Below are 14,334 nucleotides of genomic sequence, written 5' to 3'. Positions count from 1 at the left end.
TCCACATAAAACCACAATTTTCAAAACTGGATAATGAAAAACGTCCCAGGCCATAACAAAATCGTATTAAAAAATACTTTAAGAATTCGTTGATATTGTGTTTTAAACTCATACTGCCTTTCTTTAAACGAGAAAACATCAGAAACATAATGCCTACAACCATGTGACCTACTCCTAAATCGGTAATTCCCCACAATAAAACCCATTTTGTTACAAAACAATTTATTAAATAAACTACAACTGCATGGCATTTAGTTGATTTAAAGTTTCTTGTGAGTTTTTTCTAACTTCTTCAGAGTTCAGGTTACTCTGATGTGAAGGTAGTTTACTTTTAATTGGGATCTTTTCTTTTTTCTGTTCAGTGGTGTTCCTGACTTTTTCCTGCAAATTCACGAGCTCGCTGTCCATTTCCATAATTTTTGCTTTATTTTTATTATTAATCTACAAATGAAACATCGTTATGTTGTTACATAATTAATTTTTCCTCCCACCTGTTTTAGTTCACTTTTTACAGCTTTCGCTTTGGCTTTAAGCTTCAAGCTTTTCGCCCCAGCGACTTTGAAAACACTATTGAGTTTCTTCTTGTTTTTCCCCATGACAATCTAGGAAAAGAATATTAATAAAAAATTAGTTCCAAGTAATTCTTTTACATTTTTTGGAGTCTACTTCAACAGAAGAATTTTTTCGTTTTTGCCCACTATTTTTTAGCAAGATATCGCGATCTAATTTAAATGTAATCCTCATCATTTCTTTTAACGAACTGACAGTTCTTACACGATACACATCCAGAATTTTTTCTTCAATGTTCCAACCAATATTTTCAAATAATAATTTTTTGGCAATATTCACATAATCTTCGCCTTTAGCAAAGCAGTAAACAACAACGATTGGTGGTTTCTTAATATGTCCCAACTCATCATCTGTGTATAAGTCGACGAAAGCATTTAAAAATTCCACCGCCATTGCCGGAAGATTCATCAAAATAAATATATTTTTGTCGGAAAATTTCGGCAAAAATTCTTTAATCTTGTGCAAGATAAAGTCCCTCCCGTCTTTGTTATAGGTTTGAAAATGATTTTTATCGACTTTATTTATTCTAAAATTGTGATTTAGCCATTTGTACGACTCCGGGTTGAGGTCATTGGCAAAAACATGACACTTTTTCTTGGCCAAGGGCACCGAGAAAGGGCCAACGCCGGCGAAAACGTCAAAAACAACATCTCCACCTTGTATCATATTGACAATTCTCTCATGTTCTGTGCACAATCGAGAATTCCAATAGACTTTAGAAAAGTCAAATTCAAACACACATTTATTTTCTTTAAGTTGTGTCTGAGTGTTGTTTTCGCCTCTCAAAATTTCCATCTGAAAATTTCGATACGTGTTGTCAATATTAGCCACCTTGTTCACCACAGTCCGACAATTTGGAACTTTATCAAACAACACTTGCCCTATTATGTCTTTGTAAGGAACGAGATGCTCGCGGAGATTAACATGAACTATGTGACCCACTTTTGTAAAACTTGACATTCCTTCCATTTCTGGGGGAAGCACAGAGCGGAAAATGCTCTCAATGGAAAAATTCTCGTAATTTAAAGTGAACGACTTCAGTTCTAAGCTGCTTTGGTTTAAATTCAAGTCATTTAGTGATTTTTGTGTTTCTGAGGGTAAATCATCCCAGCTTGCAATTAATTCCGGATTTAAATAAACGTGGACTTCCCCCTCGCTTATGTTACGCACCGGCTTGAAATTTTCCACTTTTAACAAGAAATTTTTAACAAATGGCATCACCGATGATATTTTCACGTTTTTAATGACGAGACACGGAACTGTTATGTCTTTTTTGAAAAGATTCTTGTCCAAAGTTGTTAAACCAGTCACTCGAGTTGGTGGTTTTAGGTTAGAAACACTTGTCATGACTTTTTCACCACAAAACTTCGAAAAGTAATATTTTAAAACAGTGCTTCGGTTTTGATTAAGTGAATATTGCACTAATTGTGAAATTTGCAAACATTTAGATAAGACACTTTTATAAAACATTAAAATCAAATACACGTTTTTCGAGGTTACTTACGTTTTGACAGTTGGAGTAGAGCAAAGTGACCGTTTCGAATCATTCGAATGGACTACTAGGATTAAATAAGAACATTATTTTTCTTGAAATTGTGCGTAAAATAACCCAAAATTGTAAGTAATTTTCAGAACTGATATGTAATTTATTAATTATCCAAATGCAACCATAAAATAAACAAAATAGTTAATAGTGGCACTGATATGTATTGTTTGTTGCCTAAATTTCAATAAATTACACATGTGTTACTACTTATTCTGGCACGATATTTGAATATGACAATGAGTAAAGATTTTTTTATGAAAACGTTTTATTTTAAGACTTAATGACATCTTACAGCGTCACTTCTTACAAATTTTTGCCCACAAGAGTTACACTTCAGCTCATCAATTGTTAGTAGACAATTTCTGCAATAAAAATGCTGACAAGGAATTTTGTATAAAAGTTGGTCCTTTTGACAATTGCAGCACTCTTTTTTCTCTCCATATTTCGCCCTTTTATTATCTGAATTAAAATTTTCGCCCCCTAGGGCTCTTTTCAAGCCAAACAAGGCCGCATTTGTCGAATTCTGCATTAAAAACATGTCAATTCTGCTTTTCAGTGAAACATTAATTACAGGTTTACGAGTTTCAGTAAATTTCAGTCCAGTGAAAGGATCGCAGGGTTTTCGCCCAAAAGATTTTTCATTCTCTAAGTGTTTTTCAAGGGTGTCTCTATCTACAGTTTTTCCACTTGGTAGAGTCATTGGAATTGCCATTATTTCACAAGTTAGGTCGTCAATAAAGTCCTGAGGGATTTTTAATCCACTTTCAACTTCGTTTTGTTTCTGAGGAGCTGGTTTAGGAGTACCCCCCATGATTCTCCCAACTGTCTCAACTGTCACTTTAGAACAACTCCTAGAGAGGCTACCAAACACTTTAATCGCCCCCAAGCACGGGACGCTGCGATCAGTCCGAAAAATCACAACTTTGAGACAAGTCGTGTCACTGAAAAGACGCCTTTGATCGCTTTTAAAATAAAACAATTCTTTATCAGAGTCAAGACCAGGGGGCGGTTTCGTCTTGGAGTAAGTTTTGCTATCACAGAAGATCAATCCTGACTTATCAAACACAGCTTTTCCGATTGAAGTATACGGAATAGTGGAGTTTTTCGCAAAAAGTTCAATTCCTGTACACTTTTGTCGCCCCACACTTGTTTGAAGAGTTACAAAAGAAATCTTGATAGGGCACAAAAACTCAAATTCTAGGTCAACAGGGGGGCGGATTACAGTGTAAGCCAAGTAACCACGAGCTCGGATTGCCCCGTTTTCATGTATTAAGTTGGAGGCTTCGAAATTGTCAGTCGCGGGGGCACTGCTGGACACTTTGGGGCTCAATTTAGGGTCCAGAAAGTTGTACATACTTGGTAATGCATCCACTTGAATACGAAACCATCACCGTGAGACTTACTATTTAAATGTAAATGAATATTATAATAATTAAAAATAAACTTGGTAGTGAAAGTGAGGTTATGTTAATTTCGGACTAAATCCCACAAGTCCGAAAATATTTTTTAAATATAAATGTAGTTGAGGTTGTGAATTGATTAATAAGTATACATGCGTATAGTATGTTAAATAAAATAGGTAACTTTGGCTTAAGATAATTTTATTTCTAAAGCAAAAAATATACTATGGCATTTTTTCAGTTTATCAAATTCCCACTAGAACGAATTTGAAACATTTTGTCCCCATAAAATAAAAGGCGGAAAATTCGAATAATACTTCATTTATTTTGTTCTAAATGTTTAATAAACTACAGTAAAGTATAATAAAGTCTCGAAACCATTGCAATTTATGGTCGGCCACTGAAAATAGTCGCTCCTGGATCCAGTTCGTTGTTGCTTTCGCAAGATGCCAATTGTCGGACTTGGTTCTAAAAAGTGTAGCAGAAAATAGATAAATTCATGCATCTTTGATATTTACCATAAGGAGATGACAAATAGCCGATGCAGTTTTCATAGTATTATGCAAATCCGTATTTTCAGTCCTTTTGCCAGGATTCCAGTCACGGGAGAAAGTGACTTGGGCTTGAGTCCCCGTGAACATCCACGCCATGAGGACTAACACCACGACAAGTGCAAATACTCTAAAAATAAATGTAATATTGTTAATCATAAATAGGGGATTTACCTGTACTTGAGCGCCATTGCGTCTTGACGTTCGAAGGTTGAATGGTGCTCACAGTTGGACCCAGTAACTTTATATAGCCAGGTTTGGGCCACTAGGGATTACTGTTAAAACTTTTTGTGGTATTTGCATTTTATGCATAGAGAAAAGAAAAGTTCTTTGATTTGCTTTGACCGGTGTTATCCAGTAAGGCAATATATAAATTAACCAAGAATTGAGCTTTATTTTTCGAATAGTCCATTTTTTTATATTATGCACATTCAAATTTGTTTTATTTACTCTAAAGAAACTATTATGAAAACATCATGCTTCATTCCTTTTTACATAAACCTCCACATTCAAATATCATAATTCTGCTTTTGAACACACATATCTGAGCTTTTTTCTTATACATAAGCGTATGAGGATTTAAGTAGATACTCAAAGAGCTTAAATCGTTTGATGTGAGGAAAGCCGTGAATCATTCACAAATATTTGTTTTCGTTTTTGTTTCTTTTGAATTGCAACAGGTGTGTGGATGAGTAGAAGTTGTACAAATATACCTACTATTAAAATTTTAGTAAAACAATATCTTAATGTAAAAATTAAATCATTAGATACTTCGAAGTGTTAATGTAGATTTGTAGAACGTTATTAAAATGCAAATTATGTTTTTCGTTTCTGACAGTTTCCCAATTTAACTTTTTGTAACCAAATATTTAATCTTTTATCTTTTGTCAAATTATTTATTAGAATTTCTAAGCACTGGGACCAAATTCCGATTTGAGTTAAGTATCTAATTGATAGGTAATTAAGGAACATGGCAAGTTTCGTCGAACCGAATATTAGATGTAGAAATAACTATAATTTTATTTAGAAAGAAACAGTAGGTATTTTCGATTTTCACAACAAAAGAAACAGGCACGAGCGTTCGGTTTGAGGGAGATTATGAAGATTTACAAGGGGTACGGTTTATGGCTTAGCGGCAACAGTTATGTGAACGGATAATATGTACAGTTACGGAATTAAAACTTCGGGCAGTATTTTTCTGTCACTTTAAAAAGTTCACTGTAAATTAGCTTTCTGTCATCGTGACTGACATTTGACAATTAAACTTTTTTGTCAGTGACGCTATTTTTTAAGTCAAATTAAAATGACATAAACATGACAAGAGTAAAAAATGAGGTTATTAATTGTAAAAGTTGTTTTAGAGTTTACGTTATGAAAATGACAATACCGCCCGATTTTTTAATTCCGCAACTGTACATCCAAAAATCCCATTTTTAGATAATGTTACTCTATTTTATATTAATGTGGATCAAGTAGGTTGTAGAAGTCTAAATGCATCTTTAATTTAAAGGCCAATTCACACAAAAAGTGTCATTCATGTCATTCAGAACAAATTTAATTACATCACTAATGACAAAATTCTTTATGTTCGCTACCTTATGTTAATTTTAATTATTTTTTGCAACCTGGGGTGCACATTTGTTTGAAAAAATAATTTTAAGGTTAGGATTGTTTGAAATTTTGCCATGGTTGCCATCTTAGAATAATCGCTTTCAACGACTACTTGGATGCACATTACCTAATATCTGTAATACTTGTTCGATAAAGTCTCAAATTATGAAAAAAAAGATTATTTGTAACTGTGTTTAATATTATTTGTGGCTTTTGTTGGCAAAATGTTTGTAACTTAAAAAAAAAAACAAATACAAGATGATCAGTATTATTAAATAGACATAAAAAAGTCAAATGTCAAAAAATAAATGTAAAATTTTTTTGACAGATTAAATTACTTAAACTTTTTTTCCATGTTCCTGGTATCTTATCTTATTTTGAATTTTTCTCTGGGGCGCGAGTATGTGCAAAATATCTTGACTGTGACTTCAAAACATTTTTTCAAAGATTTGTTTGTTGTAAAAATTTGTGGATTAGGGTAGAATAAAAAATTAAAAATGTCATAAAAATATAGAATTTTATTGATAAAAATACAAAAATAAACTGGAATATGAGGTAGCAACACTGATGTTTCCAGTAAAGCATAGATTGCATTTAAAATTAATTAAGTATAAAATTTAACGTAGAAATAAAACTAGTTGGACATGCGATCTGAAAAAAAATTAAACAGTAAAAAAAATTGCATTTTTACAATCTTACTTAACATGATGGTTATTTCATTGTAACAATTCCTAGAAGCAGAATCATCACCATTTCCTTGTTCTTGCCTTTTCAAAATTTCATTAGCCATCATATCTTGACACATCTTGAGAGCATGTAAATAATTGTTTTTCCCAACAATGTTAACCTACAAGAAAAAAAAAAGAAACAATGAAAAACTAAAACAAAAAAACTCACATTTAACGTAAAAATTTTATTATCACTATTGCCACCCTGTGGTACAACCCTTCGTCCTTCATCCTCTAATTTCCTCTTCTTCCTCCTTGGCGGAGCGACGTTCTCCACGTCTTTCTCCTCCTTCTCCTTATCACGTTTCGGACACGAACACACCCTTACCCCCACCAGCCTCCTCCCAAAAACCTCCCCACTATAACAAACAACTGACAAACGTATCCAGACGTTGAAAAATTCTTACTTTTCATCCTCCAACGTAAAAACGACATCAATCGGCCGCCGATTCATCCCCAAAGGACAGGAATTCTTGCACACGAATTGGAAAAACTCCTTGACGATGTCTTCCCCCACCTGGGGGTGCGCCAAGGGGACGACGATGTTAAGTCTCGAGCCGTTGTTTTTATCTCCGAAATATTGAGCGTTTTCGTTGCTGCATCTCATAATGTGTTGGAAGATGTGGGGGGCGACGCCTTTGTTGGACTGGTCCTGGGGGTGGCGATGGCCGACGCAACGGTGGACCAAGTCTTGGAAGTGCTGGGTTTGGCTGAACACGGGGGTGGCGCGGATGTAGAGAGGGAGGTCCTGGGGGCGGTTTTGCAACGAGAATGCGACGGGGAATTTCAAGTTGATGCCGATGAATATTTTGTTTAGTTTCTCGGAATACTAGAATTTTTTTATTAAAAGAATTACATTTGTGGGGTTGTTACCTCCCAGGGTGACTTCTGCTCGTTGGGGATGATGAGGACTTCAAATTTGAAAGGGCCTGGGTATTCCTCCGTTCCCAAGTTTGTGGGTTGGTCAGGGGGAAAGGGGGCAGTCGGTGGTAGGTAGGTGAAGTCTGAGGATTGGTATAAATCGGATGGGATTGATTTATATTTCTCTTCCTCCTTAAAAAAATCAAACCTTACACTACTAAGCACTAGTTAATGAAAAATATACTAACTTCGTTAGCGATAATAATCATTTTGTGGCAAAAATGTGGTTAATTAATTATTTATAAATAAAAAACTTATGAAAATAATTTAACACGTAGCAAGTTTAGACTTGCTTACGATAAAATAAGTATGCGAGTCATCATAGGGGACATAAAACCTATTCAAGTTTTATGGAGGGGTACTTTTCAGATAATTATAATAAGAGTGGGGTGATAAAAATATCCCACTGAAACATCCACGCTTTCAAAAAAATTCTGATCAAAGTGTCCTATGACTTTTAAATTAAGTTGGCAAAAAACTATTGAATTCAAACGTCACACTTTTATAATCAATTGTCATACGTTTCCGCGGGGCGGTCGCTGGCAAAGCCGTCACTTGACGCAATCTCACATGCAGGATATCATTAATAAATTATTGTTGCTAATTTAATTTCAAAGTCACAGGTCACTTTGATTGGAAATGAGTTTGATAGCATGACTTTTATCACTCAAATTTATCAAATACCAACCTGACAAAAAATTATCAAATACCAACTTGACAAAAGTAAATCCTGTCTGAATGGAAACTAATGTTTTCAAAATTGTGTTTAAAAACATATGTGATTAAAAATTTTATTACTCTGTCCCCAAGAATTTGGATTTATAATTTTAGTTCGATCTTTACACAATTTATAAAAGCTTTTTTTCAGTACAATATTTTGAGATTTTTGACTAAGTTCGAGTATAGTAAGTACACACTTCTGGCGCTTTTCACAATGTCTTTTCGGATAAAAAAGTGGAGCTTTTTGAGTTAAAATTTGTCAGTAGGGTTCAGTTGTAACACAGATTCTCTTTTTACACATAAATGTTTTTGACCTATTTCACCTCAAAAAACGCAGTTGCGACGTTGCTAATTAATTTAATTTTGTTTTGCAAATCCAGAACCTATTTTTTTTTTTTTTTTCATAACCAAGCATCGATTTTTTGTCACAAACACTAATACAACTGCGGACACGGAATTTTGGACGATTTGTCATTCGACTGACATCAAAATGTAAAACGGGCCTTAGGCAACTAACCTCACTTTCGGTTTTTGTAATTTTAATCCTGATAGCTAGAGAAAAAATTACAATAAATCAAAATAATTTATTGAACTTATATAAAAACACGTATTGTTGGCATTACTGTTTCGAAATATCGACGCCAAAAATAAAATCGACTAAAACTTTCAAATTTTAATTTCAAACGTCAATGTCAATAAAGCGAGGCTAACATTGTCATTTTTTGAACTGACATAAATTTGAAGTCCAAAATTCCGTGTCCGCCACTGTATTATAATTAGTAATCCATACAATTTTGAACAATAAGTTAATTAAAAAAAAGTGACTTAACCTAGGTGAGAAAATGTTTCATAAGGTTGTAATTAAAATTTAGACACTTACCCCGTCGTCATTTACCAAGTGAACGTTATTTTCGTGCATTATTCGTCCCCTAAAAGAAGATAAATACATAACTATGTAAGTTTAAGGGATGAAAACAATTCTTACACATCGTCCTTAAGTCCATGATCTTCCATAAATTTTTCAACATCAGGAATAATGTCAGAGAATTGGCTTTGTTGACTCATGATGAGCCCCTTTTTAAACAATTTAAAACAAAAATTTCATAAATCTAGCAGGCATACAGAAACACAAAATGTTAGGTTAGCTTGCCGTTAGTTACGCAACTGCAAATGTCATTTTAAACATTTAAACGGAACACGTGACTAAAACGTCAGAATATGGGGAGGAAAAAATAGGTTGGTAAAATGTAAAGTATGTATATTATCATGAATATTATAAAAATATAGTAAAAAAAGTTCAATAAACTATAATAATAAGATAATTACTAAAAATGACAGCAATTGTGATACAATATGGCCGGCATATTTAATAATATAAAAAAAACTCTTGCAGGTTTAAAAGTTACTCAACCTACTAGATCACAATAAAATCCTACTTCACTAAATTGCAACAGGAATGCGTAATTGCAAAAAAAGTAGATCTCTGAGAGAATATAAAACTAAGCTAACTGGAAACAAATATTTTGGAATGTAAACAAATTCCAAAACGAACAATAAAACTAAGTAGAGATGACAGTAAATGATTGTGACCAGTGAAGACATTGAATTTGTCTTTTGTGAAAAATCAAAATCACTTACAGTCTCGGTATTAAAACCTAAAGCACAAAAAATCCACGATTTTGTGGATAAAATTAAAATCAAAGTCAGGCACATTTTTCACAATAGAATGTGATTTTAATAGTTGTGCAAAAATTTAAAAAGGTGATAGTACAGGTTCAAAGTCAATTTTGTTGTGGTTCTTTTTACTAATTTTTGCTAAATTTTTTAAAACAATGTCTAAATTTTGAAAAGCTAATGTAAAAAATCACAATTTTGTTAATAAAATTTAAGGCTAAATTCGGCGACTAGACCTCAAAAACTATAAACATTCGGATAAAGAAAGTTGATATTTTCGCAATTTTTGTTTTCTACTATCATCTCTGAAAATTTCTGGAGTCACCCTGTTCAGATAACACATGAAAAAATAAAAAAATTGTAACAAACAATTTCATCAAATCACTCATTCAGTTGTTGCAAAATATTAATTGCATCATTGCGGCATTTTTTAAATGGGGCAGCGTTGCCATTCTTCTCCTCCAACTTCACAATTTCTTCTGACATCAATGATTTACAAACTTTCAACAGCATTTTGTAATTCTCCTCACCGACGACCTGTCAAAACCACCAAAACATAACAAAAACCAAACATTTAATAAAAAAAACATACACTGAGAGAAAAAACCCGAGTATCAGTTGTTTCAGGCGACGGTGTAGGTTTCTTCTCGATTTTTCTTTTTTTACTCGAATGATGAGGTTCATTCTTTTTTTCTTCTTTTTCACGATCGCGTTTCGGGCAAGAGCAGATGCGGACGCACAGGACGCGGCGACCCAGAACACTACCACTGAAAAAAAAAACACAAATTAGCGCCATCTGTTGGCAAAAACAAGATAAAGTGTGGCGTTAGAAAACCTTCAAAGTTCCCTGTGAGAGTTGACAATGTCATTTATTTCAATGTTGCCAACCTAATTTCAAGTCACAGACCACTTGATTGGTATGAAAAAAATCGCATTACCACTCGTTTTCCAGCATGAAAATGACTTGAATCGGCCTTCGGTTCATGCCCCCGACGCAGGAGTTTTTGCAGACGAAATGGAAGAACTCCTTGACGCTGTCAGTCCCCACCTGGGGGGCCCCCAATGGAATGACAATGCTCAGTCTTTTCCCTGCGTTTTTATCCCCAAAATATTGCGCTTTCTGGTTGTCACATCTGATGATGTGTTGTGCTACCAGTTCAGAAACGCCATGGTTGGTGGGGTCGGTGAGTTGCTCGTGACAGATGCATCTGTGGACCAATTCTTGCACATATCTGTCCTCCTCGAACATCGGCATGACTCTGACGAAGAGTTTACGCTCAGCGTCGGTTTTTTTCACGCTGAAATTAATCGGGAATTTGTGCTTCATGTCGATGTAGATTTTGTTCAGAATCGGGGAGTATTCCCAGGGATTTTTCAAGACGTTGGGATCGACGAACACTTCGAAGTTCAAAGGGCCGGGGTATTCGGTGTTGCAGAGTTCTTGCGGCTCGTTGGGAGGAAAAATGGGGGCTGTGAGGTATAAGTTTTGGTGGATATTGTATTTGAAGTCTTCCAACTGAAAAAAAAAAAACAGTATTTATTATTAAAAGGTGAGATATAGACAAGTTGGCTTATATTTTGTTACTTACCGGTTGTGTAATAACCATTTTTATTTATCTACAAAAGAAATAAATAAATAACAAATATATTAACTATCAAAAATATATTAATCTCTTTAATACTTTATTAACACAGCCACAGTTAGTGAGCGAATGTGAGACTAGTAGTGATCTGTTGGGGTTTATAGAACGTGATGCTATTATTTTGATGCAGGTTCAAACTTGTTTAGAGTGCAGCTGAATCACTGATATCCATTATATTAAATGCATTCAAAAAATACGTCATATTCGTAGTCGATTTTAATCAAATGATAATGTTGGGTAATATTAAGTAACATCCATGTATATGCTTTTCAAATGTCAAGGCAATAAGTGTCTCATGTGATGTGAATTGAATAAAAAATAAGAGTACGAGTATCTAACTAAAATTTATGAAATAATGTGAGAACAACTCACAAAGGAAAAATACAGTTATTGAACAGATAGATAGATGATTTCATTTGTTTTGAATGAGTCATAGGAACCAATGACCTAAACGTGTAGGTTAATAGGTATAAAAACCTCTACCGTAAAAGAAAAAAAACATTAAAATTAAAACAATCTTAACCTCAATCTTACCTAAAAACTATTTTCTTTTAATAAATGTGTACCCCAGGAAGCAAAAAATAATTAAAATTAACAAGGTAATTAAAATAGGGTAGCAAACTTAAAGATTTTTGTCACTTTTTATGTGAATCCGCCTTTAAATTAAAGATGTACTTAGGCTTCTACAACTTCTTTGATGTACATTAAAATAAAAAAATTATATCTACCCTCTAGTTAATGGTAGTCTTGTAGGTCTGAAAAGGGTGACAAAACAAAAACCCAAAAAATTAGAAAAACGAGAAGTAAACTTCAGTGAGACCATTATAGAAGCAAAGTTAAACAGTGCATTTTGGAAAGCATTGATTGGCTGGAAGACTGTTAAAAAAATATTATTCTTTATTGGTGTCATAAATTTTGCCAATTTACTAGATTTTAAAAATTCATAAAAATTGTCAATGAATACGCTTATACGCTTTGGCAATAATTAGTTTTAGGTTCATTTATAGTAAAACTAAATTTATTAATTTTTTGATGAGTTTGGTTGCGATTTTTTACCATAAGGTGGTAAAAAAAATTTAAATTTTAGTTTGTCAATCTTGACTTTCAATTTCAAACGTCAAACTTTTATAGGCAATTGTCATTCATTTGCGACGGGCGACTATTGATTTAGCAGTCACCTGAAACATTCTGATATAACAAATTAGAAGGATTACCAATAATTCAGTGTTGCCAATAGAATTTTTGTTACAAACATTAATAGTCAATAGTGGTTTTACTGTGAAGCTCAAATTGCAAAGATTCCGAAAACTGAAAATGATTGGTATGGTTTACTGGTTTTTATTTTTTGTTAATTTATTCACAACAGAAGAGTTATATGCGTAACTTTAGTTTTGTAACATAATTGACTCTACAAATGGCAATACTGTCTTTAAACAACAGAGTCAAAAAACTCAATGTGTTTACAGATTCGTAAAATGCGATCAACGGAAAACTCGTTCGTTAATCGACAATTAATACTATTAGAAATTAACTCTTTATTATTAAAAAAAAAAAAATATTTTATGTTGGTATTTAACCTTCAAGAGTCAAAAATGGCATTTCCTTAAATCCAATGCATCCATAAAAAAAGTAATACAAACTATCAAAATTTAATATTTAATATTTTTTTCATACATATAATATTTCTATAGCGTGTTTTAAAATGATTTTCATTTAGTCGCCTATAAAATTTATTTACATGTACATTTTTCTACTCTTTTTGAATTAGATAGTTCTGTCAACAGTGACACCTGTCAATTGACATAAGTAATTAACATTTGAGGTTTATTAGATTCAATATTTTTTAAAGCGGCATTTTTTATTTTGCATGGAAATTCAGCACATTGAACATATTGAATTATGGCCTTGTTTAATAAATATTCTAATTTTTCGTGAATAAAAAACAAGATCTTTTCGAATATGCAGTGCGAATCATGATGAATGCGTTTTTGCATTAAGCATACAACACCTTACGCACATCTGTAAACTTCACACTGTATACTTACACTAAGAGTAGTTTCGTCGGCATTCATCATGTTCATTGGATCCCTGAACAATTTTTTAATTAAAATAAATCAGTTCTTAAACAAAAAATACTCACATCATGCCACCGGTTTCGTTTATCATATCCAACGAATCCCTTGACAAGAAAAAAAACTATATTCTAATTCAAACACTCCAGAAAAATACTTACATTCCCATGACGTTTTTCATCATTTCGTTGTATTCTTCTTGGTTTACAAGATCCGAAAGTGTTTCTTGTTCTTCTTCAATCATGTTCACGTAATTGTATCAAATCGGCGGAAATAAACTAAAACTAAAGTTATCATTACTAAATAAATCCAGCCTTGAATATTAAGTAACTTTTATCAAACGTAAGCAATGATTCACCCATCGCGGGATCTAGAGTGCAGCGCCACCAACATTTGTTGCATAATCGTAATCTCCGAATTGTTAAATCAATGGATTTTCGGCACTCTTTCATATTTTCTTTCAAGGTCAATGGTTATTGCACCACAATTAATTAAATTACAACAAGCATCCGAAAGCAATCAAACGTAAACAAAACGTCCAAATTTCGCAAAAAACTCAAAATAAACACCCGTTAATCGCATAACCTCACTTCCAAAACAATCAAACAATCCATGACTTAACGTCCTGTCATTCATAGCCTACTTGATGACAGATAAGAACAACAAACAATCAAATACCTGGAACTAAATTGCTTTTGTTTTGGTGTTTTCTCACATTTTCCGACTTCCGGTTCTGGATCACTTCATCCCGCCGTCTGCTTCGCTGTAACATCAACAACCAGAAAAAAAGACGCAAATCACGTGACTTGACAGCTTGTGGCATTGAATCTGATTGGCCGCGAGACGAAGATAGCATTTTTGAAAAAGTGTAGGGGAGAAGCGACTTGAACACCTGCGA

At 33.4% G+C, this 14,334-nt stretch overlaps 5 protein-coding genes across 12 annotated transcripts; all 5 read right to left on the bottom strand.

The window, feature by feature from the left end:
* Positions 1–205: 205 nt before the first annotated feature.
* LOC123009775 lies at positions 206–2,199 on the bottom strand. Of its 2 annotated transcripts, none has more exons than XR_006413035.1 (3): positions 651–2,064; positions 492–602; positions 206–441 (listed from the first exon to the last, which is right to left on the bottom strand). XR_006413035.1 is itself a non-coding variant. In XM_044406293.1 (3 exons), the coding sequence occupies exons 2-3, from the start codon at positions 594–596 to the stop codon at positions 235–237; spliced, it is 312 nt and encodes a 103-aa protein (XP_044262228.1). In that variant the 5' UTR covers positions 597–602; positions 2,075–2,199; the 3' UTR covers positions 206–234. The 2 variants fall into 2 exon arrangements, 1 of the variants encoding a protein (XP_044262228.1); XM_044406293.1 differs by lacking the exon at positions 651–2,064 and adding an exon at positions 2,075–2,199.
* Positions 2,200–2,436: 237 nt separating this feature from the next.
* LOC123009785 (RING finger protein 37) lies at positions 2,437–3,594 on the bottom strand. The gene is made up of 2 exons (XM_044406304.1): positions 2,696–3,594; positions 2,437–2,639 (listed from the first exon to the last, which is right to left on the bottom strand). Exons 1-2 carry the CDS (start codon positions 3,468–3,470, stop codon positions 2,581–2,583), a joined length of 834 nt encoding a protein of 277 aa, XP_044262239.1. The 5' UTR covers positions 3,471–3,594; the 3' UTR covers positions 2,437–2,580.
* A 234-nt stretch (positions 3,595–3,828) lies between these two features.
* Positions 3,829–5,296, bottom strand: LOC123009925. Of its 2 annotated transcripts, none has more exons than XM_044406503.1 (3): positions 4,242–5,296; positions 4,035–4,197; positions 3,829–3,984 (listed from the first exon to the last, which is right to left on the bottom strand). In XM_044406503.1, exons 1-3 carry the CDS (start codon positions 4,256–4,258, stop codon positions 3,904–3,906), a joined length of 261 nt encoding a protein of 86 aa, XP_044262438.1. In that variant the 5' UTR covers positions 4,259–5,296; the 3' UTR covers positions 3,829–3,903. The 2 variants fall into 2 exon arrangements, with proteins under 2 accessions (XP_044262438.1, XP_044262439.1); XM_044406504.1 differs by having other exon boundaries at positions 4,248–5,296.
* An 880-nt stretch (positions 5,297–6,176) lies between these two features.
* LOC123010120 (cellular tumor antigen p53-like) lies at positions 6,177–9,213 on the bottom strand. 4 transcript variants are annotated; one of them, XM_044406816.1, is made up of 7 exons: positions 9,033–9,213; positions 8,928–8,976; positions 7,280–7,459; positions 6,814–7,235; positions 6,576–6,765; positions 6,378–6,525; positions 6,177–6,329 (listed from the first exon to the last, which is right to left on the bottom strand). In XM_044406816.1, the coding sequence occupies exons 1-7, from the start codon at positions 9,110–9,112 to the stop codon at positions 6,313–6,315; spliced, it is 1,086 nt and encodes a 361-aa protein (XP_044262751.1). In that variant the 5' UTR covers positions 9,113–9,213; the 3' UTR covers positions 6,177–6,312. The 4 variants fall into 4 exon arrangements, with proteins under 4 accessions (XP_044262751.1, XP_044262752.1, XP_044262754.1 ...); XM_044406817.1 differs by having other exon boundaries at positions 7,280–7,456; XM_044406819.1 differs by lacking the exons at positions 8,928–8,976; positions 9,033–9,213 and adding exons at positions 7,516–7,733; positions 7,849–8,446.
* A 75-nt stretch (positions 9,214–9,288) lies between these two features.
* LOC123010122 (cellular tumor antigen p53-like) lies at positions 9,289–14,267 on the bottom strand. 3 transcript variants are annotated; one of them, XM_044406820.1, is made up of 7 exons: positions 14,115–14,267; positions 13,598–13,720; positions 13,505–13,543; positions 13,410–13,452; positions 10,660–11,237; positions 10,314–10,488; positions 9,289–10,258 (listed from the first exon to the last, which is right to left on the bottom strand). In XM_044406820.1, exons 2-7 carry the CDS (start codon positions 13,678–13,680, stop codon positions 10,103–10,105), a joined length of 1,074 nt encoding a protein of 357 aa, XP_044262755.1. In that variant the 5' UTR covers positions 13,681–13,720; positions 14,115–14,267; the 3' UTR covers positions 9,289–10,102. The 3 variants fall into 3 exon arrangements, with proteins under 3 accessions (XP_044262755.1, XP_044262756.1, XP_044262758.1); XM_044406821.1 differs by lacking the exon at positions 14,115–14,267 and adding an exon at positions 13,768–13,989; XM_044406823.1 differs by lacking the exons at positions 13,598–13,720; positions 14,115–14,267 and adding an exon at positions 11,311–11,338.
* Positions 14,268–14,334: the final 67 nt, after the last annotated feature.

This window comes from Tribolium madens, unplaced genomic scaffold (genome assembly GCF_015345945.1).
Source record: "Tribolium madens isolate multiple individuals breed KSU strain unplaced genomic scaffold, Tmad_KSU_1.1 Scaffold_7;HRSCAF=85;Tcas5.2_LG10, whole genome shotgun sequence".
In the NCBI taxonomy this organism is placed as follows: Eukaryota; Metazoa; Arthropoda; class Insecta; order Coleoptera; family Tenebrionidae; genus Tribolium; species Tribolium madens.
Note: the sequence above shows the minus strand (reverse complement) of the source record. Positions and strands in the feature narration are given on the sequence as shown.